Source organism: Podarcis pityusensis, assembly GCF_964106645.2.
Source record: "Podarcis pityusensis genome assembly, chromosome: 13".
Classification (NCBI taxonomy): domain Eukaryota; kingdom Metazoa; phylum Chordata; class Lepidosauria; order Squamata; family Lacertidae; genus Podarcis; species Podarcis pityusensis.
Window position 1 is genome coordinate 11981301 of NC_138038.1, and position 27455 is coordinate 12008755.

At 44.9% G+C, this 27455-nt stretch overlaps 1 protein-coding gene across 2 annotated transcripts; it reads right to left on the minus strand.

The window, feature by feature from the left end:
* Positions 1-652: 652 nt before the first annotated feature.
* Positions 653-26920, minus strand: LOC308460414 (zinc finger matrin-type protein 1-like). 2 transcript variants are annotated; one of them, XM_080976790.1, is made up of 7 exons: positions 26766-26920; positions 13552-13658; positions 10040-10144; positions 8804-8972; positions 6351-6617; positions 5937-6036; positions 653-2543 (listed from the first exon to the last, which is right to left on the minus strand). In XM_080976790.1, exons 1-7 carry the CDS (start codon positions 26878-26880, stop codon positions 1724-1726), a joined length of 1683 nt encoding a protein of 560 aa, XP_080832916.1. In that variant the 5' UTR covers positions 26881-26920; the 3' UTR covers positions 653-1723. The 2 variants fall into 2 exon arrangements, with proteins under 2 accessions (XP_080832916.1, XP_080832917.1); XM_080976791.1 differs by lacking the exon at positions 26766-26920 and adding an exon at positions 24241-24349.
* Between the last annotated feature and the right edge of the window lie 535 nt (positions 26921-27455).

The following is a 27455-nucleotide window of genomic DNA, read 5'->3' on the forward strand; positions in this document are numbered from 1 at the left end:
TCACACATGCTTTACCCCAAAATACCTTTTTGCTTCCAAGTAAGGATGTTATTGCTCACAGGCTTTGTTGATACCTTAGCATATATAGTTGAATAACTTCATTTCTGTAAAGGGTGGCCGGGGGGGGTCACCCCTCCTCTTCCCCTGCTCCAACCTTCCAAATGCTCATCTGGTTAGAATGTGCCCATGAAATGTTAAAACAGCGCCTGCTTGGATGATGGAGACAGGGGCTGTGCATACACGTGGTTTTATGTGGCTGGGACATAGCTGCACAAACAAAGGTTAAGCGTTCATAAAAGTTGCACCCACTGCTGCTGCCCTCTTGACTTAAGGAAGTTAATTCAGGGTGAAAAAAGGACACAGGACTAGTTAATGAGGAATAGGTCGTCTTTAAGATGACGGGATTTTAAAAGATGGAACGAAAATATCCATCCATGTTGCTTTGGAGGATACTAGAGATGTGCTGTTTGGGAGGTTTCTACTCCATTCAGCAGAAATCCAACGTCATTAATTTCAACTCGTAGCTGAATATTAAACATTTCTATTGCAGTGACCCCAGGGTCAGTGCTTGGCCTGACCTGCAGAGCAGGTGAAACATCAGGTGGAATTGTGGGAACAGGGACCTAACATTCATGGGAGCAAAACAGGAGAGCGCTTTTCAGAAATCATCTTTACTGTCTACATGACATACAAGTAAAGGCAAACATTGCTTCAACCATTTCCATGCCTTTAAAGCAGGCATGGATTTCTGGGCATCTTAATTCTCATTTTAAACTGACTGCCTTAATCCCCAATCCTTGAACACTCTTAAATGGTGTTTCGTTTTCAGAAAAACCATCCTTGAACTTTACAAACACCTCTTACCTGTTGGAGATGGTGACAATCACCATTTGAAGCCAGAGATGGGGAAATTTTTTTGCTCCATGGTCCAGATCCCTATCAGGATCTGGCTTGTGGGTCAAATTTAAAAGGTGGGCAATCACTTGAGTTTACAAATGGCGTCAGGGGATGTGGTGCTTTGAAGTCCTGAAATTGGGGCTTCAAAGCACCAGTGGGCCATGAGGCACTGCAGAAAGCAAGGTCCTCACCCCAGTTTCAACAGTGAAACCTGTTGTTGTCAAATAAACCTTTATACCTTTATGAGAGATTTTGATGAGGTGGTATTGGGGCTAGGATTAAGAACTATACCTAAATAAAATGTACCTGAGATGTAAAGGGTGTGTGTGTGGGTGTGGATCTGTGTGTGTGTATACATTCAACTAGTTTTCTCTTCTTGGTTCAATGTGTTATTTTATACTTTCAGAACTGGAAGGGGAAAACAATTATAAAGAAGAAATGGAATAAACCCTCTCCCTGTCCCCGTACTTTCATATTAAAGCTTTCAACAACACAGATATCGCAGCAACCGTAGACAATGCATAGCTTTTTTGTGTTTTTTTAACCTGCATTTAAATGCTACCGGAAAGAGTATTGCACACTAAATTCATAACGCATTAAATGCCGCTTCAGGATAAGTACTGAAAATTGCTAATTATGTTTCGTAGAGTACAACAAAATTTCAGTTCCACTTCTTCCCTAGTGCTTTGCTGAGAGATATTGTGCCCATCATTCATTATTCCTGAACAAGCAATTAAAAGGGGGGGCGGGGAAAGTAACCAGTAATGGAAACATAAAAGTGCACAACGGTTCAAATGAACACAAAAATTAATTAATTAGGAGAAGCTCAGAATCCCAGGATGGATTCATCCCAAAGCATCTCCTCCTCTGTTGGTCCACCGGCTTCAGCCTTCTTTTTCTCCTTCTTATGCTTCCTGCTCTCCTTCTCAGAAGATCCCTCTGTATTTCCTCTGTCTTTACCGTGCTTCGATTTCGACTCGGCAGTTGAGTCGACGTCCTCTTTCTTTCTCTTCCTCTTCTCTCCGCCCTTTCCAAAGTTTGCGTCTCCTTCACAGCGCGGTTTTCTCTTGAACTTTGCAAGGGGTGGGCGAGGGTCGCCGTCTTCCTCTCCTGAACATTCTTCCTCCTTTCTGAATGTCTTTGGCGACTTCTGGCTCCTTCTATGAAAGGCAGAGCTACTATCGGAAGGTAGATGTTTGTAGCCATCAATGGATTCGGATGATGGGTTGCAATTGTCACTTTTGTAGGTGGCCAGTGGAGATGCCTGCTTTTCTAGGGAACCTTCTGTGCTGTGCTGAGAAATGGGTGCATTTTCTAGTTTTGGCAGGTCTCTGTACCCTGGCGGCCAATGGGACAATCTGCTTCTAGCAGAATACAAAGGTGGACATGTTTCTGAGAAAATGCCAGAATACTGCTCTGGTGTGTTAGCGTCGCCGGAAAATTGATCCTGATCAAATCCAAAGCCCCGTTCATGGCCATTCATGGCACCATACTCTTCCATTTGAAACTCTTCTTCTGGCTTTCTGAAGTGGGTCTTTGGTTCCAGCCCCCTTGCTTTTTGCACTTTAATATAATCTTCCAATTCATCTTGGAAGGAGCCGTATGTTTTCTTAGAGTTCGTTATTAGATTGGAAATCATGGTTTCTCTACAATAATAAAAGGGAGAAGAGATACAATTGTGGCGGGAATGAGCAAAAATGACAACAACATGATTTTTAACCAAACAATTTGGCTGAAGTCAGAAAGAAAAAAGTTCCTGTGGACCACAATGTCAGCTGAATGATTTATAGTTCCACTTTAGCACCACCTAGATTCCTGCAGTATTATTCTACCCACATTTCACTGGGAAGCAAGTCTGGATTTAAAGGGGCTTTTACATAATATGTACGATAAATCGATTTTTGCCAGTTTCACACTGCTGAGAAACAAATCCTTTGTCTTCCCAGTACATGCATACGTATTCAGGAGCTGAATTAAGAGAGGGTGTACTTGATCCTGCTCTCCTGTGATATAATTTGATGGAAGAAGTAGGCCTCAAGGCTTTTCTGCAAAGACTTCCCAACATATTTCAATCAAAGGTCTTCCTCGGGGGGCAAAGGGTCTTCCTATATCTCATTCGGGTACACTAATTAAAAGCCACTCACTCAGAAGCACACCTAAGAGCTGCTCTTCCACTTTTCTTGCTGCTGCTACCTCTGTCCTGAGAATCCCTTCCCAATGGTGCCCCAGCCATTTGAACAGAGGTAGGATGCACTGGGATACGGGGCCTTTTCAGTTATGAGCCACTTCTCTTTACAACAAGTGAGCTCACAAGTGATTTGCAATACAATACAGTGGTACCTCGGGTTACATACGCTTCAGGTTACATACGCTTCGGGTTACAGACTCCGCTAACCCAGAAATAGTGCTTCAGGTTAAGAACTTTGTTTCAGGATGAGAACAGAAATTGTGCTCCGGTGGCGCGGCGGCAGCAGAAGGCCCCATTAGCTAAAGTGGTGCTTCAGGTTAAGAACAGTTTCAGGTTAAGAACGGACCTCCGGAACGAATTAAGTACTTAACCCGAGGTAAAGGTAAAGGGACCCCTGACCATTAGGTCCAGTCGTGGCCGACTCTGGGGTTGTGGCGCTCATCTCGTTTATTGGCCGAGAGAGCCGGCGTACAGCTTCCGGGTCATGTGGCCAGCGTGACTAAGCCGCTTCTGGTGAACCAGAGCAGCGCACGGAAACGCCGTTTACCTTCCCGCTGGAGCGGTACCTATTTATCTACTTGCAACTTTGATGTGCTTTCGAACTGCTAGCTTGGCAGGAGCAGGGACCGAGCAACGGGAGCTCGCCCCGTCGCGGGGATTTGAACTGCCGACCTTCTAATTGGCAAGTCTTAGGCTCTGTGGTTTAACCCACAGCGTGTCGTCTGTACCAATGTTCAACCAATACAAACTAAAACAATATGAAAGCTAAAAACATTCCTATACATAAAAAGTAGTCTCCTCCATCCCACCCACTAAAGGAGACCACAATTATCTGAAACTCTCCAAATTAAAGCCAAAAGCATGACTGAAAAAACATTTTTGCCTGGTGCATAAAAGTGATGGAACACACTCTCCGGCGAGACTCACTTGCCTACATTAATATGCTTTTTTAAGGTGTCAGGTACCTATCCATCCATCCATCCATCCATCCCTGCTGTGGTTATTTTTAGCATTGCCTTTTGCTGCTGTTTCACTGATTATCATTTTATGTGCTGCTGTAAAACTGGCCTGGCAGTATATAAATCCTTTAAAGCAAGCAAATCCATAAAATGTGCAGTTGCTTCAAACTTGAAGATAAACTGCTGTGGGATTTTGCTGGAAAACGTTTGACTCAGTGGGCAATGAAGAGCGACCCAAAAGCCAAGTCTAACCAGGTGCTCTTCTTGTTCCTAAATAACTTAAGCAACTGCCTTATCTTCCTGTTAAAAGCCTTGCTCCACGACACATACCTATTTTAGAAGAAACTGAAAGAGATCTTTTGCTTCAGCCCCAACTGTAAATAGTTTCTGGAACTGGGAATGCAAGTAAAGCAGGAAAAGAGAGTTCCAACAGTTGGTGACCCAAATTCTTGTCCCTGGTTCGGGCATTGGACACATCAGTTACTACACACACACACACACACACACACAATCAATCTATTTCCAGGATCAGAGTTAGCATCCCTCTGAATACCTGTTGCTAGGGAACAACTGTGAGAGTGAGCCTCTTCTTGCAAACTTCTGAAAGGCACCTGGCTGGACTCAAAGAACAGCGGTGGACGAAACACGCCTGTTCCTGCACAGCTCTTCTTAGAAGCCTTGACAAATTATTCCACTGCACTTGCCTGGTGAACTTTTGGTAGATGCAAATCAAGTGGAACTTACACTAATGAGAGGTGGTTATGTCCCCCCCACAAACCCAGTGCTTCCTTGAATACACCTGCTGCACTGTAAGCATGAAGGAAGGTCACAATACCAACCACATTAAAAAGGTAAAGGACCCCTGACAGTTAAGTCCAGTCGTGAACGACTCTGGGATTGCGGCGCTCATCTCGCTTTACTGGCCGAGGGAGCAGACGTTTGTCTGCAGCCAGTGGCCAGCATGACTAAGCCGCTTCTGGCGAAACCAGAGCAGCGCACAGAAACACTGTTAATCTTCCCGCCGGAGTAGTACCTATTTATCTACTTGCACTTTGACGTGCTTTCCTGCTAGGTTGGCAGGAGCTGGGACCGACCAACAGGAGCTCACCCCGTTGCAGGGATTCGAACCGCCGACCTTCCGATCGGCAAGCCCAAGGCTCAGTGGTTTAGACCACAGCGCCACCCGCGTCCCCTATCCACCATATTAAATGCTACTTAACTAAAACCACAAAAGAACTTCAGAGCACGGGAAGTCACCCAAATGATATATTATTTGGCATTGAATATTTGGCTTTTTTGATTGCATTGTCATTTAGAATGTTTTAATGTGGTTTTTTATTGGATTGTTAAAATGGAAAATTTAATAAATATTATATTAAAAGAAAGAGAGTTGGGGAAGTAAATAAAACAGACAATGAAATCTCCTGAAGGAATTTTAAAAAACCTGAAAGAGCAAATTGAGGCGACATCTCCTTGGAGGGCATGTCCTAAAGATTCAGAAAATGATTAGGGGTGTGCGTACCCCTGTGTCCCCCCTCCCTGAAAAAAAGGACTGCTGTTAGAGAACCGAGCAGCAAGGCGCTTGCAAGAGAAGAAAAATCTCTTCTCCTCTGCCTTCTAAGAGAAAGCTGGGCAGGTACAGAACCATTGCTGTCAACGTTTCCCTTTTTTTAAAGGGAAATTCCCTTATTCCGAATAGGATTCCTCTCAAGAAAAGGGAAAAGTTGACAGCTATGTACAGAACCCAGATGAAGGGCTGCACAGAGATCACAACCCAGTCTTTGTGAGGCTCCACTGAAAACATTAGCACACACTTCCCGCACTGAACTGTCAGCCTTGTTTGCGGAGGGGTTGGGGAGAAGAGAAAAATGCACACCTGGGGAAACACTTACTTTATCTGATGCTTATTTCCTTGCATGTGCGACTGGTACATTTCTATGGACGTGAGACTGATGCTGCAAATGGGGCATATATACTTGCCCACTCCAACTGCTAAAAGAACAGAGGGCTGCAGGTTAAACAGATTGCAATGCAAATGGCCCTAGGGCATGCCCCAAATGTGTCCGAATTCCTTGTGCCATATCTCTCTGCCCGCCAGTTCCTGGGAAAAGTCTTCTGCTATCTGATACGGTGTCGCGCATTCAGGGAATTTTTTTTTAACACAGGGAAGCATTCCAAGAAAACATGGAATCCCCTCTGCCTCAAATGCTGCAGCAACAGCTGCCAAGTCCCACGAATCTGCTGATCACGCAGCTTGGTTCTGAGCCACGCTCAGTGGATGGCGTCTCCCTGTGTCGCCTGCTTACCATTGGCCTGGGACTCGGCGGGAACGGCCTCAGATCCCATCTCGGTCATCAGCTTCTTGCGCGCTTCGTTCCTTTTGTGCTTCTTGCCCACATAGTGTTGGTGGGCCATAAGCGGGTTGTTGAAGGGCGCCGAGCAAAGCTTGCAGAATTTATCCGGATCGTCTAGATCCAACGTGGTTTTACAGGATGGCGACGGGTCTTTCACATCAGTGTCCTGCGAGGCGTTTTCAACAGATGGCTCCGGCAGAGATGGAACCGCAGAGGGACCTGGGAAATAAGTGCAAGGAGGGCAACCAAAATGGTCAAAGGCCTGGAAACGATGCCTTATGAGGAACGGCTAAGGGAGCTGGGCATGTTTAGCCTGGAGAAGAGGAGGTTAAGGGGTGATATGATAGCCATGTTCAAATATATAAAAGGATGTCACATAGAGGAGGGAGAAAGGTTGTTTTCTGCTGCTCCAGAGAAGCGGACACGGAGCAATGGATCCAAACTACAAGAAAGAAGATTCCACCTAAACATTAGGAAGAACTTCCTGACAGTAAGAGCTGTTTGACAGTGGAATTTGCTGCCAAGGAGTGTGGTGGAGTCTCCTTCTTTGGAGGTCTTTAAGCAGAGGCTTGACAACCATATGTCAGGAGTGCTCTGATGGTGTTTCCTGCTTGGCAGGGGGTTGGACTCGATGGCCCTTGTGGTCTCTTCCAACTCTATGATTCTATGATTCTATTCTATGATTCTATGAAGGAAGGTCAGCTCTTCCACCAAAGCAGCCAGAGAAGACACGGTAATGGCCCTGTAAGTCTTTCGGTTACGCTGATAGAATATATTCCTTGCAGCTCTTATGTATCAAGAAGGAATGCCCGACATACAAGTACCGTATTTTTCTCTCCATAAGACACGCCTGACCATAAGACACACCTAGTTTTTAGAGGGGGAAAGCAAGAAAAAATATATTCTGTGCAGAGCATGTAAGCGGTTCTTGCTTTTCTTGCTTTAAACCCTTCCGTCCCTCCTCCTGCTTCGCTGAGAAGCCAGCCGAGCAAGAGCGATAGCTGCACAGTGCCTCTTCTGCTGGCTTCCCAGCAAAAAATGAGGGACGAAAGGGAGCCCTTACAAGGGAGCGTGGAGCAGAGTTTAGCAGCGGCTCTTGCTGGCTTTTCTGGGAGGTGGGGGAAGGGACAGAGGGCAGCCTTTAAAGAGCACGCGGCTCCAGCAGCAGCCTACCGCCTGAATTCGCTCCATAAGATGCACACACATTTTCCCTTACCTTTTAGGAGGAAAAAAGTGTGTCTTATGGAGCGAGAAATACGGTATGCCTCATCCCATGTGCATCTATCTCTCTGGATGACAAATACACTTGGTGGTGAGCTGCTATAGGTGTAGCCTCCTGCAAGCGGCTGGTTGGCAGGCCTAAGTCAATACTTTCTCCCTTCCCTTTCTGCACTGTGCGGAAAGACCAGGGGACAGGCAGAAGTGAACAAGGGAGCAAAGAAGAAGGGAAATTTTGCTTTCCTTCTTCCTGTCAGGGACTGGACTGAGGAGGAATGGTGGAGACCACCCCTGCTGCACTTCCCAGAGAAGCGGGAGACAGTATAGATTTAGAACAGTGGTTTGCAGAAGGTCACAGTTCAGAGGCTGCAGAGGGGAGAAGCTGGGAAATGTTGGGAGAGGAGTAGGAGGGAGAAGAAGCACCAGGGGAGAGACAGCTGATAGACTCAAGTGTCTTTGGAAAGCATGCCAGATCCTACCCACCCCTCTCCCAGGTCCTGGCGAGCATTGAGAGTAGGAGAGCGGAAAGCTCAGATTAGCCGGTGAAGAAGAAGAAGAAGAAGAAGAAGAAGAAGAAGAAGAAGAAGAAGAAGAAGAAGAATAGTAGTAGTAGTAGTAGTAGTAGTTTGGATTTCATATCCCGCTTTATCACTACCCGAAGGAGTCTCAAAGGGGCTAACGTTCTCCTTTCCCTTCCTCCCCCACAACAAACACTCTGTGAGGTGAGTGGGGCTGAGAGACTTCAAAGAAGTGTGACTAGCCCAAGGTCACCCAGCAGCTGCATGTGGAGGAGCGGGGAATTGAACCCGGTTCACCAGATTACGAGTCTACCTCTCTTAACCACTACACCACACTGGCTCTGCAAGGATGAGTTATGATACGAGAGAGGGAGGGTGTGGGACTTTACTCGGAGCAATGCTTTTACTGGAATGGAAAGGAACTTCTCAAAGCATCTCTCTGGGAATACTGAATAAAGGACTTGGTAAGAACTCTTCTAATTATCTACTTCTTGGCTGCCCACTGTGGGAGGGACTGGATTCTCTGAAGCCTGACAGTTCCTTGGATTCAGCTAAAATGTTGCACCACTCTGCCCTGACAGAGGACAGAGTGGACAGGGCAACCCAGCCAGAAGGTTGGGGTATAACTAAAAAAATTATTATTATTATTAAAAACCACTGGGTCTTCACCAGGTTCTGGCTGAGCGTTCTGCACAGGCTGTTGTGCCTGATCTTCCGACAGCCGTTTCAGCTTCTTGGTGTGAATCTTTCCCAGGTAGTGTGACTGAGCAACTATTGGGGACGTGAAGACCATGTTGCAAAGCCTGCAGTAGGTGTTTTCGTCCACATTTGGGTCCATCTGAAATCAAAGCGCGAAGACATTTAATCCACCAGTGCTAAACCAATGGGAAATTTCCGAGAGGAGAATGAGTGGGACAGAGAAAGGGAAAGGGAAAAGGAGAAAAAACGGGCGTATATGGTGCAAACAACAACAACAACAACAGGGTTTACGACGCAGTTTAGGATTAAAAACATATTCCAGGTCTGAAAAGGTTTTGGTCTTAATCGGCAACTAGCCATATAGAGCAGAGTAGAAAAGAAGATCTAACTCCAGGCTGGATCCTGAGCTCCCCCACCCGGCTGGGCCATTCTGACAGGTGACTAGGGACACCCACTTGCCTATCACCTGATTCCACCATGATGCTAGGCGAACAACAAGCTCCCTTTGGGTGGCAGATGCCACCCCGGGCAAGGATTATTTGCACTGCAAAGCTCCCTGCAATTCAAGCTTTTGATTCAAAGGAATAATCGGGAATGCACTCTCTAACTATGCTCTTGATTCTTTCTTTGCACCAAAAACATTGGCACTTCCTGAATTTGGTAAAAAGGTAAAGGTAAAGGGACCCCTGACCATTAGGTCCAGTCGTGGCCGACTCTGGGGTTGCAGCGCTCATCTCGCTTTATTGGCCGAGGGAGACGGCGTACAGCTTCCGGGTCATGTGGCCAGCATGACTAAGCTGCTTCTGGCGAACCAGAGCAGCACACGGAAACAGCGTTTACCTTCCTGCCAGAGCAGTACCTATTTATCTACTTGCACTTTGACGTGCTTTCGTACTGCTAGGTTGGCAGGAGCAGGGACTGAGCAACGGGAGCTCACCCTGTTGCGGGGATTCGAACCGCTGACCTTCTGATCTAGGCTCTGTGGTTTAACCCACAGCGCCACCCACGTCCCTCTTGAATTTGGTACCTTTGCCTTTTTGCCATGCACGGCATGCTCCTGGCTCTTCTTCACTTTAACCACAGCTTGAAATTTCCCATTTCTGATGGCGACAGGCACAGGAAAGGTAGTTAAAGTTTTCCCAAAACTGGCTGTCGGCCCAATCTCTGATGCCTGCCAGGCTTATGCTGAGGATGAGATAACATTACCTGGAAATTCACATACTGTAACTTCTGTTTGCTGGGCTCCTGCCCATCCTTCTGTTCACTATGCATCTGTAAATAAAGCCGGACTTTCTGAGCGTGCCTTTTACCCTGGAAAACAGAAGGATTGGTTTTATATCAGGATGCCCCTTGGGATTCTCTTTTGAGATAAAATGAGTAAGGGCTGGAATATACCTTTGAAAAAAACTTGGGGAACTGCAATGTTTAGAGAATTCCTTAGCCAGAAGAATAAGAAGAAGAATAAAATCCCTCTTGCATGCCAACATAATATGGACTTTTTAAGTATGATGGAAAAGTCCCATACCAGTGACTGTGATGATAAGAAGGGGTTAACATCGGAACTATGATATTGGGAGAAGACGCAGGAACAAAAGCAAAAGATTTTCTCTGGAGCAGCCAGAACATGGGAAGTCCCATTAAATTATTTAATTTGGAATAGATAATTGGCCTTCTTATTTTTTATATGATGTAGCATGATATGAAACGTTATTAATTGCAATGTTATTAATGAAAAATTAATAAACATTATTTTTTTAAAAGAGAGAGAATTCCTTAGCCGTGAGAGAATATCGTGCCCATTTCACAGCAGCAGCAATTGCTTGCCAGCTTAAAGTGCTTGCGGTTAGCTCTAAAGCATTAAATAGCTTGACCCTGGATACTTACGAGACTGTCTCCTCCTCTGCCAGCCTGACCACTACCTAAGCTCTGCTAGAGAGTTTCTTCTTCCCATCCCGAAAGTGGCCAAGGCATGGCTGGCTAGGATGCAGGATGGCTTGCGACTCTCCTTACAGAAGCTATTCCGTATGAGCCCCATCAGAATGAATGGGAGCCACGGAAGAGCTCTTTGGTGGCCTAGCACAGCTCCTGGACCTTTCTTGTCTTGTGTGGTGCAGGGCTTCCCCAGGCAGTGTGCCTGCAGAGGCTCAAGTGTCCAGGCAGGACAAGGAGAAGGGAGAGAAGGGAGCATGACAACGCAGACAGTTCAGAGGCTACTTAACTTGTCTCAGAATGTCCACAGCAGCCGATGCTAAAATGCTCAGGGGATGAAAATAAGTGGTTTCCAGCTGTACAGGTTAAAGTTAAGGATATATTAAGATTAAAGATTAAGATTAAAGATGTTTAAAGAAATGGAAATTTGATAATAAAAGGGAAAAATTTAAAGCTATATGACATTAAGAGCAAGGATTAGGTTTAAAAAAGTTGAAGTTATATATTTTAACATTTTATTAAATTAAAGATTGGGATTAAAAAAGTGGAAAAGAAACTGCTGGACAAATAATGTGGATTGGAATACAAAAAAAGGAGGTATGAGGAAGTCCAGAAAATAAGTAATTTAAAATTGGAAATGGAAAAGAGAGTTTGTTTTTAATTGTTATGTTTTGTTTTTATTGTTAAGTTTTGTATTGTTTTTGTGTGTTGTTTTTCTTTTTTCTTTGTTTAAAACCTTAATAAAAAAATATTTAAAAAAAAAAATGCTCAGGGGAAAACTTTAACAAACTGGCTTAGAGAAGGGATTAAATCAAAGTGGCGCGGGATAAAGAAAAATGGATCCCATGCCTTTAATATGTTGGTTTCACTGGCCAAAACAATGTTATTAGCAATAGGTAAAGGTACCCCTGACCATTAGGTCCAGTCGCAGACGACTCTGGGGTTGCGGCGTTCATCTCGCTTTATTGGCCAAGGGAGCCAGCATACAGCTTCCGGGTCATGTGGCCAGCATGACTAAGCCGCTTCTGGCAAACCAGAGCAGCACACGGAAACGCCATTTACCTTCCCGCCGGAGCGGTACCTATTTATCTACTTGCACTTTGATGTGCTTTCAAACTGCTAGGTTGGCAGGAGCAGGGACCGAGCAACGGGAGCTCACCCCGTTGCGGGGATTCGAACCGCCGACCTTCTGATCGGCAAGTTCTAGGCTCTGTGGTTTAACCCAGTTATTAGCAATAAATCAAGACAAATATTTTACTTGGGTTGGGGTGTGCATCTCAGGAAAATTAATAGTTGTGGCCCTATATTAACATGTGTTCAGGCCTAGGAGAAGCGACTGTAATGCAGGACAGCATGAATATGCATCTTACGTGGGATAATATCGTTATGGCTGTCAGGCGATGATGTAACTTGTTACTTGATCTTTTACCAATGGGTCGAGATATTTCTTCAAAGGGCACAGATGGCTAGAACAGGTTTCTTCAATGAACTATTTTGGCCGCTGATTACAAGCTCACGGAGATTCTTAAGACTTACCGGCCAAGGGTGAAGTAGGGCGTTTGTGGGCATGATCTGGATTGCAACCCACAGAGACAAGTCTGAGTTTTTGCAGGTGGCTTTGAGGAGACAGCCCCCCCAATATGCTGCCTAGAGATGAGGTGGAGCGGCTGACAGAGTGGTGCAGAGCTAACAACTTGCTCATAAATACAAGGAAGACAAAGGAGCTTGTGGTGGACTTCAGGAGACAGAAGAGCAACGTCCAGCCACTTTTGATTGATGGGGTCTGTGTGGAGAGGGTAACAACGTTCAGATTTTTGGGCATTGAATTACAAGAGGATCTGTCCTGGAGTGTCAACACAAGGGGGCTTGTGAAGAAGGCGCAGCAGAGACTGTACTTTTTGAGAATACTAAGGAAAAACCATCTTCCGCAGAAACTGCTGCTTGCCTTCTATCACTGTGCCATTGAGAGCGTGCTCACTTATGGCTTATGTGTGTGGTACGGAAGCTGTACTACCCAGGACAGGATGGGGTTGTGCAGGGTTGTTAAGGCAGCAGAGAGCATTGTTGGCTGCCCACTCTCCACCTTAGAGCAGATTTATGCCACAAGGTGCCATAGGAAGGCACTGGACATAGTAAAAGATCCATCGCATCCTGGTCACTGTCTCTTCGAGCTCTTGCCGTTGGGACGGAGATACAGGACGATGAAGACAAGAACGAGCCGTCTTAAGAACAGCTTCTTCTCCAGAGCGATCTCGGCCCTGAATGGGAAGCCCGGACTTTGAAAGTCATCTAATCTCCCTTGCTGTATTATACTGTATTGTTTAATTAGTGTTTTTATGGAGCAGTCAAGTAATTTCGTTGTCCCCGAAGGGGGCAATGACAATAAAGATATTATTATTATTATTATTATTATTATTATTATTATTATTATTGGAGAAAACCCCTTGGTTTTACTCTATCTATCTATCTATCTATCTATCTATGTTTGTTGTTTGTTTGTAAGTTGCTTTGGGCTGCCCTGGGCAAGATAAAAGCAACCAACAAATTTAACAAACAAATAAAATAAATGAACTGTTTCAAAGTGCAACACTCTATGTCTGGGTGTCTGCCTACTCAGTTTGAATATTTATAAACGAACAGATATTCTAAAAATGCTACAATTCTCTAGTGAACTTTCCTCCCAAGGAAACTGAGCCTGTACTGGCAAACATTGAACCATCCTTTGCTAGGAGTTAAGGGGTGTGTGTGTGCTGGAAACACAACTGACATATTCCGCTCCAAAAGCTTACCTCATAGTGTGCAGCCCTTTGCGATTCAAACTGCAGTACGGCTCCACAAACTTTGCAGAAAGTGTCTGTGCATAGTTCTTTCCTTGTCACTTCATCCAAAGTATCATCTAAATGAATGATTAAGGATATAGCCGTCAATAAGCAGATAGTAATCCAATTACCTTTAGTGTTTAGCGGAGACTAATTCAGCCCACAATTTTGATCTTGGAACTAAGGGACCTATTTACCGAACACTTATCCTGATTTGTTTGCAGAGAAGTTAAGTCTTATCAAGGAGTTGTTATCCCTCACTTTTCTTCCTACAAAAAGTCTGGGTTGTTCTTTTGAGGGTGTGTGTGCACAAGTGACAAATCCACTTTAACCAAATCTGTTGGTCTGCGTGTGAATCCTACTGGCAAAACAGTGTCCATCTCGAAGCAGCCCTAGTCTAATTCCTATAACATCCGGGCTGTAACGTCCAGCCTATTTTCTTCTTCTTCTATTTTTCTACTTAATCCTTCAACCCGTGTTCTGCTTAGCATCTAGCTCAATTAAGAGATACACAGAACTCAAAAGTTTGGACACTGTTTGGTGTGTCTTAGTAAAGGTATTGTCCGGTTGTGGGTTTTGTAGGTTCTACTTTCCTTACAGGCCAGCAAGCCTCAGGGGTTAATAAAGGCAGGCAGATGCAGAGAGGACAAACCTTATGCTACAAAACTCATCACTTTTGGCATTTAGGAAATTGTAATGAATTTTAAGTGGCCCTTGGGCATTGTGGACAAAGTTCAAGCACGGTAAGGATTTCTGCTTCTTGAGGACCATCTGAACTGGACCTTGGAGATTTGTGGCAGATTTTGCAATACAGGCAACTTTTGTCCCAGTGGAGGAGATTGAATTAAACCAGTTTCACTCATTACAGCTGCTGGGGTGGGGAATAGGTGCTGCTTAGATATGTGAAAAGTGATGTAAAGAAGGATGTACACTTATCTGCAATGTCTTCATGTTAGGTGTTTGCTGTGGAAAACACTGGTGTGCTACTTGTATTTCCCAAAGCAATCATAAGGGATTGCATACAACTAAGAGTAAACCCAGTGAAGCTAATGGGTGGAGGTTTAGCCATAATGCAGGTGGTGACCATTTTGTGCAGGGGTTCTGTTCCTGGTCCTCAGACCCCACACGTTGGCAGAGTGCATATAAGCAAGCAAGCCCGTTTTGCCTTCTTCTGGGTCCAAAAGGACCCATGCGCTGGCAACCGCGTGTTAATTGGGCATGCCTAAAATGGTTCCCGCTTGTAATGCAAACTGTGCTGGTGCAAGGGGAAAGGATTTGTTATTTGTATGACAGTGGACTGCCTTCCACCTCGTACTATGAGAAGATCAGGCTATGATGTGCACGAAGCAGTCCATTTTCAAAGCACTGGGGAAAGGATGAAAAATTAAGACACACGGGAAGACAGAATTAGGGGGAATGTGGAGGAATGTTGGAAGAAAACTTGATTTCATGTTTGGACACTTAACCGTAGACACTAAGAGCTCAGCAGCCAGAATGAAGATAATGTGGCATTATCAAGGCAATCTATTCATGTTTTTGGCAGGGTTTTCTGTTCTAACCATTCAGCAAATCCTAAGGCAGAGGATGCTGCTGATTAACAGAATGGCCGCTTCTGGCAGCCATCTTTGTTTTGCCTGCCCCAACTCCTCTCCTGCATGCTGTACCACGCAGAACACTTTTATATAAAAAAAGAAAAACCCACAGCAAGTGGAGGAAGAGAATGAACATGGGAACCAGTGGGGGGAGCAGTGTGTTTATGTGGGTTTCTTTCTTTTTTAAAATAAATTTTATTAGTATTTTCCACACAACAACACAAAAGATATTGAAAAATAATACACAAAAATCAACATTCAAAAACGAAAGCAACAACAAAAAAAGCAAAAAACCCACAAATCTGTATCTTACAAGTTAATATTATAAACACTAAAACAAGAAGACACTAAAACAAGACTTCCACCAATCCCACAGCACCTCCTTTATCTCTCATTGTGTCTTCCTGTTTTCCTTATCATCTCTATCCTAACATCTAGATATAAATCCCTCTTTCATATCCTTTCCCTTCACAAGGTTATTCCAGACTCAGCCAGATTTCTGTCCTCAAACCTTGACTTTTGAGGTATTCATTTAGGCACTCTCATTCTTTTTTTACTTCACTTTTTGGTTTTTGTCTTATTATGTCTGTCAATTTGGCTAATTCTAAGTATCTAATGTGGGTTTCTGTGCACATGTCTTGAGGCAACATGTGACGATATCCAGCTGAAGCCCAAAATCCATTTACATGGATAAAGATTCAACGGGAGTCAATGGCTTTCTGTAAACGAACATAAATCAAAATTTAAGTTCCAAATTTAAAATAAAGTACCCGAACGTGAGGACTTGCTTGTAAAAACACGTTCTAAATCATTATCCAGAATATAGTTTTCCCCCCAAGATCGGCCAGGTATGAACGCTAGTAGCTGCTCAAATCTACTTCGGCAAAGTCTATTCAGAAGTAAGCCCCACTAAATTTAAAATTATAGAATTGCAGTGTCGTCAGGGACCCTGAGGGTCATCTAGTCCAACCCCCTGCAATGCAGGAATCTTTTGTCCAGCGTAGAGCTTGAACCCACAACCCTGATAATGTCATGCACGGTCAACTAAGCCATCTCAGTCCAACCAGCCGGGCTCACTCCCAAGTAGGTACTTATTCTGCAAGGTTACGTATGAACAACCAAACACAGGGCAGAGTTGCAGAGTGGAACATTCAGGTGCCAATCTACAAATGCACATTCACATCAGATTAATTAAAAACTTTTTGATCAGTTGACAAGCTGGCCCTAACTAATTGGGCACTTAGGAAACAAAAACATTTCAATGAATTAAACAGGGATCATCATTCCACTTCCCTTCTCACATAAGAGACACATGTGGTGACATGTGGTATGCCTCATTTTAAAACAAGAAAGAATGCTTTAAGATTACTGTATTATTTGTATGCAAATTTATGCAGATTTTGTAAATACTCATGCCATGCTCCTGAGGCAATTGCCATGTTTAATTCTTTTAATTATTAAAACTTTAGTTCAGCTTCGCATATTCTTCTTCACATCAACATTGGTCTGGTTTGAATACCATGGCAAACCATGGTTCAGCGTTATGAACAAAGTATGGGGAGCTTTGGTCTCACGTGGCCCTGTTTCCCTTCCAAAGCAACAAAATCAGAAACTTGTGCTTCCATTGACGATTAAGCACATTTTTAACATTACAGTGGTACCTCGGGTTACATACGCTTCAGGTTACATACGCTTCAGGTTATAGACTCTGCTAACCCAGAAATAGTACCTCGGGTTAAGAACTTTGCTTCAGGATGAGAACAGAAATCGTGCTCCGGCGGCAGCAGGAGGCCCCATTAAAGTGGTGCTTCAGGTTAAGTACAGTTTCAGGTTAAGAACGGACCTCCGGAACGAATTAAGTACATAACCAGAGGTACCACTGTATGTCCAAACCCTAAATGTTGCTTATAAACGTACACTTACGGATAATCTGCTTCACCAAGCAGCTTTGACATTTAGTGGATTTAAACTGGAGGTGGATGCGCAGGCCCAAGCTTGCCTCTGATTAATTTCGAAAATATCCGAGATCTTTTTGCCAACCGGTCCCTGCACCCCTCGTGTTACATGCAGAAGTGGAACCAAGATGGAAGGGTTGGGGGTTCTGAATACCAGCTACAGGGAGGACTACTGCCCTCAGACTTCTAGGCTTCTTGTATGCAGGATGCTGAACTTGAAAGGTCTTTGGTCTGATTCAGCAGGGCTCTCATTCTACAATGCCCTGTTGCTTTGACTTAGCAGAGGATCACAAGACATTAGTGCAATTACAGGAGTCCTCACAAAAACTATGTCTCCTTAACTCCCCTAAACTTTGCACCCTAATGCTGTGTTACCTAGATTATGAAGACAATCTCAGGAAACTCTTCCCCCTCAATCCTTCTTATGGCCTGGCTGTTGCTTCTCCTGCTGTTTGAAGAGTAAAAGGTAGGAGGAAAGTGTGTTTTGGGGGTCTGGGGAACAGCAGGTGCCAGGAAAAGGAGCCCCTAATTCTTCCGCAGCTCAGATTCTCATATGGGATGGAGAATACACCCTGCAGCTCCAAAAACTCATCTCTCATTTGTGGTAGCCTTTTAACAGCCTCCGAATTTAGTTTTCGAGCTTGGTTTGGAAAATCTTTGTCAACAACTCTAAAGTAAGCTCAAAAATGCTTTCGGTGCTTAGAGTGGATCCTGCTTTCGGCCATGTTGTTTCCCTTTTACAGTGGTACCTCGGGTTAAGTACTTAATTCGTTCCGGAGGTCCATACTTAACCTGAAACTGTTCTTAACCTGAAGCACCACTTTAGCTAATGGGGCCTCCTGCTGCTGCTGCACCGCCGGAGCACAATTTCTGTTCTCATCCTGAAGCAAAGTTCTTAACCTGAAGCACTATTTCTGGGTTAGCGGAGTCTGTAACCTGAAGCGTATGTAACCCGAGGTACCACTGTATTTGGGTTGCAATCCATTTCATTTTGCTTAGCTCCTGCTAGCTTTTGTCTCAGCAATTTCACGTGGTGTATATTTCTTATAAATGTACCCCATGTGGTGAGAGCAGTTATTTACTACATCAGGGGGCCTTGCATATATTTTTTTTCCATACATGGGAAATGCTAGCTGTAGAAACACCGATGAAAAAGATTCACTGTGTGAAACTGGTGAAAGAAAATAGTATTGGAGTGATTTTGCCATGACATAAGGCCTCAAATTCTTTCTTGTCCTGCTTCGATATACTCATGTCCCACTATCTTCAGTTCACAAAAAATTCCAGTCCAATGTGTTAGCCAGCCATTTATTGTTGGTCCTGAGTAGAGGCGGCAGGATCTGTCTCCCACCTTTTGCCGTACTTTGCAGAAGTTCAGCAGCACACTAGCACCACTGCCGCAAGTTTCCTGGTGTCTAATGCGGAGTGAGAGAGTTATTTCACATGAGGCATTCCTGCATTCCATCTCATAATTTGAGCCTATGTTTATTGCCTGTCAAAGTGGCACAGTGGCATTTTGCTCAGGGCTTTGAGTCTATGAGTTGTCTCATATATTGCCGCATATATAATTTGTGCACTGTAAGCATTCAACTTGTTTTGAGTGGAGAATTGGTGGAGAGAGGAACTTGCGCAAGATAATGACTCCTCAACTCACTGTACAGGAAAATACATTTTCCTGCTCGAGGAATAATAATAATAATAATAATAATAATAATAATAATAATAATTTATTATTTGTACCCCACCCATCTGGCTGGGTTTCCCCAGCCACTCTGGGCGGCTTCCATAGAAACCAAAAATACACTAAAATATCACACATTAAAAACTTCCCTGAACAGGGTTGCCTTAAGATGTCTTCTGAATGTCAGGTAGTTGTTTATCGCTTTGACATCTGATGGGAGGGTGTTCCACAGGGCGGGCGCCACTACCGAGAAGGCCCTCTGCCTGGTTCCCTGTAGCTTTGCTTCTCGCAATGAGGGAACTGCCAGAAGGCCCTCGGCGCTGGACCTCAGCATCCGGGCATTAAACCCAGTAGAAGAGCACATATTTTCCATGAATAAGTTCCCGGGCTCAATCCATGCCACTCCCAGCTAAACAATGTGAGTTAGAAGGTCTGGGAGTCCCATTTGCTGGAGAACCTTGGAGCGTCACTGCAGATCAGTGGGGTGACAATTTGTGGTGTGTATGAACCTGGAAGAACGGCACACGACTCAGCTCTTAAATCACAATCCTTCCCCTAGTTTGCTGCTTTGTGCAGTTTAAACACAGTCTCTTGAAGATTAGAGAAAGAGAGAAATTGCCTGTTTACTAACCCCAAACAGAAGATTGTTCTGTTGGGACATAACACATGGTTGGAATGAAACGCCAGGAAAGAACAGGCCTCCTCCTGCCTCCATTTAACCTTACAACCACCTACAAGAAGGAATAACAGAGTTGTAGAGTGGGAAGGGATCCTGAGGGTCATCTAGTTCAACCCTCTGCAATGCAGGAATACTCAGAATGAAAGACTCTTCCTACTACAAATCAGAGTTACAGCTTATATCAGAGTGGTCTGATATGCGGCCTGGGGGCTGTAAGCAGCCCTCGAGGTGGTTTTTGTCGGCAACATTCAGGACTTCTTAAAGTGGCTTTTGTTGCTGTGGCTGTGGGGAACACACAGAAACAAGCAGTAGAAGTGCTTGTTGTGTCTCCCTCAACCTCTGCAATGCCAAATGGGCCAACCCCCTCCCCACCCCCCAACCTCGCCCTGGGCCGCACTGTGAAACAAAGTACAGTGGTACCTCGGGTTAAGAACTTAATTCGTTCTGGAGGTCTGTTCTTAACCTGAAACTGTTCTTAACCTGAAGCACCACTTTAGCTAATGGGGCCTCCTGCTGCCGCCGCGCTGCCGGAACACGATTTCTGTTCTTATCCTGAAGCAAAGTTCTTAACCCGAGGTACTATTTCTGGGTTAGTGGAGTCTGTAACCTGAAGCGTATGTAACCTGAAGCGTATGTAACCCGCTGTACCTACAGCTACCATTGTAAACACAATAATAATGCATTTAATGCGAGAGAGGTATTTCCCCTACACTGGTATTGGGCAACTGGATAACTCTAAATATATATTTAAGGCTGCAGCCCTGCACATTATGCATTTACCTGGGAGTAAGTCTCAGTGAACTTAAAGGCATTTGCTTTTGAGTAGGAGCGCATGAGGTTTGCCCTGCATTTTACCTGAGCAGGGCTTAATCCCAGGTCAGTGTGCACAGAGTTGCAACCCTGTTCTATGGATAGTAGTGCAGCAACCTGACCCAGCGCATACTTACTCGGGAGTAGGTCTCATTATGCTTGGGAGTCCTTACCCTTAAATATATTAATTGCCTGTATTAAATAGTATTAACTACAGTGGTACCTCGGGTTACAGACGCTTCAGGTTACAGACTCCGCTAACCCAGAAATAGTACCTCGGGTTAAGAACTTTGCTTCAGGATGAGAACGGAAATCGTGCGACGGAGGCGCGAGGCCCTATTAGCTAAAGTGGTACCTCAGGTTAAGAACAGTTTCAGGTTAAGAACGGACCTCCAGAACGAATTAAGTTCTTAACCCGAGGTACCACTGTGTATTGTGAACACTTTAATTTACGACATGGAAATTTCATTCAGGGTGCGGCCCCTGGGTTCTATGTCAAAGTACTCTTGCGGCCCACTTGGTCTGAGAGGTTGGACCACCTTGGCCCATATGAAATATTGCAAGAGTAGTCATGTCACACCTCCACGCACTTTAGGCCAAATTACATTACAATGTGTGGTTGGGTGAATCTTTTCAAAACATTAAATTGCAGGTGTAGGAAGGGGTTACCAGGATTGGGTCACTGCCTCCAAACCCTATTTGGCACACATAAATCCGACCGGCACCAATGCAAACTTCCCTCCCATGCCAAACAGAAAGGGACTTTCATCAGGACTGCAGTGTACACCTTTGATGGGTGAATGGGAGTCTATAGAAATTTTATTCATTGGTTCATAAAAAAACGCATGAAGGATCCACACTGTACTCATCTTCAGGACATTTTACTCACAAATAGAGCCAGTAATGTTCAGCCTCAGTGTACCTGCCTAAATACTGATGCTTGTCCCCCCCCCCCCCATTTGTACAGTGAACGTATTTTCAGACACAGATAACACCCTCATTATCTGTTTGAGATGAGCTATGAAAATTAATCTACAAAGACCTGTACGGGAGCGCAGATATTTCAAGAATCTCCAGCTTCGAATGGAAATGTATACAGTGGTACCTCGGGTTACATACGCTTCAGGTTACAGACTCCGCTAACCCAGAAATAGTACCTCAGGTTAAGAACTTTGCTTTAGGATGAGAACAGAAATTGTGCTCCAGCGGCGTGGCGGCAGCAGGAGGCCCCATTAGCTAAAGTGGTGCTTCAGGCTAAGAACAGTTTCAGGTTAAGAACGGACCTCCGGAACGAATTAAGTTCTTAACCCGAGGTACCACTGTACTTGGATTAGCTGTTAGGGCAAAACACAGAGGCTCAAGCACACTGGATCCTGATGATATGTAAGCAAGAAGACTTGTTCAAGGAAAGCCAGCTTTGTGTTCGCTAGATGTCATGGACTCCAGCAGCCTCAGCTCAGGAATAACATTCACAACATCTCACTACACTGGCTATCCCAGGACTAGCTCCATGTGCTCAAGGAAACATTAAGAATTTCTTTCCTACACAGCCAACAACTTTCACTGCATGGCAAACCCCTGTGAAAACTGCAGGGCGTCTCAAAACCAGTTTGTAATAGTGTGTATGTGAGATGGTTTAAAGGGGGAAAGCCAAGAATCCCTTGGTGCATGCAAACTCCTGGGGGTGTTTAAAATTGCTCTCTGGTGCAAGTTACTTCATGAGAGAACTGTATTTGTTTAAAGATGAATCTACTTGCAGCACAATCCTAGGCAGGTCAACTCAAAACCCCCAGAATTCAATGGGGCGTGCTTGTTGCTAAGTGTGAATAGCATAAGCCTTGCTCATCACTTCTCATTCCTCTTTAGGTATAATGAGCTCAACTGAAGAAAGAGAAGAGATGGAAAGGAACAAGTGGCAAATTTAATTATAGTGACAAAATTCTACTGCCCTTGTCTCTGTATTTTCATTGTTTTAAATAACGAGAACGGAAGTTAGAAATCAAAAAGAAAAAATTAAAAATCCATACCTAAAGGCCGTAGTGAAATCTGCTGGGATATGAATAAGGATTTATGACCTCACAAGCTGTGACAATCTGAGTGAGTGAGATTTTAAAGCACACACAAAATCCAATCACTCAAAAGGAGAGGTACAAACTCTGACAATTATTTGGAGTCTACACCAAACCTCTCTTGCCGTAAGTGGCATACATGTTTTCTGTAAGGCATCACACGTGTGATACAAACTAAGGTCCGTCCATCTTCAAAGACCACATGAATAATGTAATGCCATAGATCAGCTGTTAAGGTGGCAGAGACATACCTCAGTGGTAAAGCACATGCCCTGCATGAAAAAAAATTCCGAAGTTAATTCCATGGCATCTCCAGTTAAGAGGAACTTGGATAGCAGGACTGGATAGCAGAACCACTCCAAGCCAAAGCAGATACCACAAGGCTTTGATGAACCAAGTGTCTGATGTAGTATGAAGCAACATTATATGAAGACATTGAGGGAGGCTAATCAAATCTGCTGATGACACCAAACTGGGAGGGGCAGCCAATGCCACTGAAGACAGAATTGGGATTCAAAATGACCTGAACAGATTGGAGAACTGGTCCTAACAGAATGAATTTCAGTTGGGACAAATGTCAGGCTCTACACACAGGCAGGAAGAACCAGCTGCACAAATGTAAGATTGGGGACACCTGGCCTGCCGGTAGTACATGCAAAAAGGATCTAGGGGTCTTAGTAGACCAAAAGCTTAACATGAGTCAACAGTGTAATGCAATAGCAAAAAAAAAAAAAAAAAGCTAATGCTATTCTAGGCTGCATCAAAAGAAGTCTAGTGTCCAAATCAAGGGAATTAATAGTACCACTCTATTCTGCCTTGGTCAGACCGCACCTGGAATACTGTGCCCAGTTCTGAGTGCCATAATTTAAGAAGGATATTGACAAGCTGGAATGAGTGCAGAAGAGGGAGACCAAGATGATCAAGAGTCCAGAAACCAAGCCTCATGAGGAACGATTGAGGAAGTTGGCTATATTTAGCCTGGATAAGAGGAGACCGAGAGGAGATATGATAGCCATCTTCAAATATCTAAAGGGCAGATGGAGCAAGCTCCTGCATGGGAGGGCACAACCTGAACCAATTTATTCAAGTTATAAGAAAGGAGATTCTGATTAAGTATCAGGAAGAACTTTCAGATGGTAAGGGTTGCTCAACACTCAAAAGAGAGGTGGTGGACTCTCCTTCCTTGGAGGTTTCTAAGCAGATGTTGGATGGCCATTTGCCATGGATGCTTTTGTTGAGATTCCTGCATTGCAGGGGGTTGGACTAGATGACCCTCAGGATCCCTTCCAATGCTTCAATTTTATGATTGTATATGGGCCAAAAGAAATTTCTAACTCAAATGATGTGTTTTAAGATATTTTTCAAATGTTTGCTTCCTGAAGAGTTGTGGGTTTTTTTAGTGGGTGTATTGGATGAGATTTAAGATTTCACTCACTGTTGCTGTATATTTTTCAGAGCCAGTAAAATGTTGTAGGGAGGAAATCTCTTGCCACTCATTCCTGGGAGGTGTTGCAAGTCTGATTCTCTGTGAGGTGGTCTCCAAGTCTGGTTGTTAATGGATTCTTGGACAGTTTGCCTGCAATGTGCTTTGACTACTGTAGCCACCCTGTGGTACGAAGCAAGTAAGTTTTGGCTGCACAAAGGATTCTTAAAACATGATGGTCTGTGTGGTCAATACTTATGGGGGGAAAGTTATATTTCCCCATCTTTTCCATGTGTGTTGTCCATGAAGCCCACTGCGACATTAGACCCCTGCCACACCACTGCATTCCTACAACATCACGATTGCTTGTTTTCAAACTGATGACTGCTGTTTGTCATTTATTATGATGGTTTTTTTTTTTTGCCATAGAAGCCGCTTTCAACTGCTTACCAGAACTGTGTGATACAAAGTCCAAATCAATAAATCCAACACAACGCCGCAGCAACTCTATAAGCAAGAATGACACTGGAGCTGGTGCAGACATTATTTTTTCCAAGTTCACCTAAGCAATTTACTACTTATCTGAGCAGATGATGTGCATGTGCAGCATAATATGACGGAAGTAAAATCTACACCTGAGCAGGACACACCCAACCCTTATTTTCCTTGTGTTTTCCCTTTAAAGTGTTGTTTTTTTGTAACACTACATCACTCACAAGGAGGCGGCTCAACTATTACTGTATTTTTCGCTCTAAAGGACGTACCTAGTTTTTAGAGGAAAACAAGTAAAAAATATTCTGAATCAAATCAGTGTCGGGGCTGAAGGGGGAAGCCTGGGGTTTCCCCATAAAGCCCCAGCATCCCCAAGCTAGAACAGCGAGATGCTGCACAGCGCTCAGTCTCTCTGTTCTGGCTTTGGGGACAGCGGGACCTCGCGCTGCGCTCCAAAGGCTTCAGGCGGCTATCCCTGAAGCCAGGAGAGTCTTGCTCTCTCGGCTTCAGCGAAAGGAACCCGAAGCCTTTGGAGCACAGCACGAGGTCCCACTGCGCTCCAAAGGCTTCAGGCGGCCATCCCTGAAGCCTGGAGAGCGAGAGGGGTCGGTGCGCACCAACCCCTCTCGCTCTCCAGGCTTCAGCAAAAGCAACGCGTAGTCTCCGGAGCGCTCCCTCTGCGCTTTGGAGGCTTCGTTTTGCTTTCGCTGAAGCCAAGGAGCCTGCGTTCGCTCCATAGGACGCACGAACATTTCCCCTTCATTTTTGGAGGGGAAAAAGTGTGTCCTATAGAGCGAAAAATACGGTAGGTTGGTTCCCTGTCAACATACCCCCATCCTGCCGCCCTTTCAGCACTTGGCGCTGTGCTGGTTTTTACTCTAATTCAGCATGAGACTCTTACTAATCTCGGGGGTCACGGGCTCAAGCCCCACAATGGGGAAAAGATTCCTGCATGGCAGGTGGCTGGACTAAGATGACTCACGCCATCCCAACACTTCAATTCTATGCATGTGTGTAATAGAAACTACGTATAAACTCTACCAAAGTTTAATTTTGTGTGTGTGTGTGTTTTAAGGATACTCCCCCATTTTTAGTTTTTCTTATTTTTTTTATAATCTGCCTTGAGTCCCTGTCAGGGGAAAAGGCAGGGTATAAATAAATAAATAATAACAGTAGTATTTTTCTAAATAATAATAGTATTTTTCTTCTAGCTGCTTCCTCTTTCCCAGAGACTCACCACACCATTATCAGCCACTTTTGCTCTACCCCCTGTGATAGGAATTTTATGGTCTTAGATATATGGTAATGTTCATAAGTGTACCAACCAAGCACGTACACAGATCAGCACAGGAAGGCCAACCTGGAACCATTTTGATTCCTAAACTGACCAAATGTTTTCTCTGCAAGGTCAAAGTGGGAAACCTCCCCATTGTCTCTTTGCTCACAAATCCTGTCTTAAGGACACATTTAAGATATGAATAAGGTGTGAGCCTGTGACATGGCCCAGGAATTAAGTATTTATCATTACAAAGGACTGGCCAGGCTCCCCAGGCAATCCAATCAAGTAACCTGCCAGATAAACAAGGACAGGAGAAAAACAACATTCAAATTTCTGTTTTAAGACCGCCTTTTCTGTGATGTAGGTATGATGTATCTGAGGGGTGGTCTTAGGTTACACCCCTTCTGTGATGTATGCATGGTGTTTCTGGAGGTGGTCTTCAGCTAAAGGTAAAGGTAAAGGTACCCCTGCCCGTATGGGCCAGTCTTGCCAGACTCTAGGGTTGTGCGCTCATCTCACTCTATAGGCCGGGAGCCAGCGCTGTCCGCAGACACTTCCGGGTCACGTGGCCAGCGTGACAAGCTGCATCTGGCGAGCCAGCGCAGCACACGGAACGCCGTTTACCTTCCCGCTAGTAAGCGGTCCCTATTTATCTACTTGCACCCGGGGGTGCTTTCGAACTGCTAGGTTGGCAGGCGCTGGGACCGAACGACGGGAGCGCACCCCGCCACGGGGATTTGAACCGCCGACCATGCGATCGGCAAGTCCTAGGCGCTGAGGTTTTACCCACAGGGTGGCAATTTCAAAAGTCTTTATAAGGCCTTGCGTGCCATTTTTCTGGGTTCCTCCTCCTCTCCTGCGGGTGAGGGGAGCACCCTGTTGCAACAGATCAATAAAGATCAGGCTTACTAGCTGCTTTGCTTCTCAATATTCTCTGGTTGGCCTCTGTTATCTTCTCCTACCAATAGGGAACCTATGTAAGGACCCTGTATGGGCTCTTGGATACCCCATAAGGGAAAAGGGCAAACTTTGTTTACAACACTCCCCACTAAATCCTAGAAAGCCCCCAATTTACCTGAAACAACCCCCCCCGTCCCTGCCAGCTTCCTGTGCGTCACTTCCTCCTCCTCCCGCGCCCCTTCCTCTACCTAAGAGTCGGGGTGGGCAGGGCCTTTCCCTGCCGGCCACTCAGCTCACCACTCACCTGCTCTCTGGCCGCGGGGGGGTGGCGGCAGCGGGGGGGAGGGGGCGCCCCCTCCCCCCTCTGCCCTCTCCCGCCCCACAGCAGCAGCAGCAGCAGGTGCCTCCGCCGCCGCCATGGCTGGGGAAGCGGGCCCCGCCCACCCTCGGCGGCAAAGCCCTCGCGGGGGGAAGCGGTGAAGAGATGGCAGCCGCGACCCGGAAGCAGAAAGCGGCCAGCGTCGGAAGCCGGAACTTCACATCCGCAGCAGGCGTCGCCTTTCGAACGGCTTTTTTAAAAAAAAAAATAGCTTAGCTCCGCCCCGCCAGTCCCCGCGCCTTCCTGGTTGGCCTCCGAGGCCCTGTCAATCACTGCTCAGGTCCAATCAGGTGCTCTCTGTCGAATGGGATGTAAAAGCAGTCGGGATTGATTTGCAGTTGCGCTGAGGGGAGGGGGGGGCGGGGTGTGCTTATGTATTTATTTATTATTATTATTTATAAAAATATATTTATAGTCCGCTGTATATGTATATTATAAAGATTTATCACAGCCAGCTTACAACAAATACATATATATATATATGTATATATATATATATATATATATGTATATGTGTGTGTATATATATATATATATATATATGTATATGTATATATGTATATGTGTGTGTGTATATATATATATATATATATATATATACACACACACATATAT

Bases quoted from the DNA above. Each gene is read 5' to 3' on its own strand.
- LOC308460414 (XM_080976790.1), bottom strand. From the start codon at position 26,880: ATGGCGGCGGCGGAGGCACCTGCTGCTGCTGCTGCTGTGGGGCGGGAG. The intron at 13,659-26,765 runs GTGAGTGGTGAG...TCATTCATTTAG, and splicing joins CCCCCGCGGCCAGAGAGCAG to ATGATACTTTGGATGAAGTG. The intron at 10,145-13,551 runs GTAAGCTTTTGG...TCTGTTTTCCAG, and splicing joins AAAGGGCTGCACACTATGAG to GGTAAAAGGCACGCTCAGAA.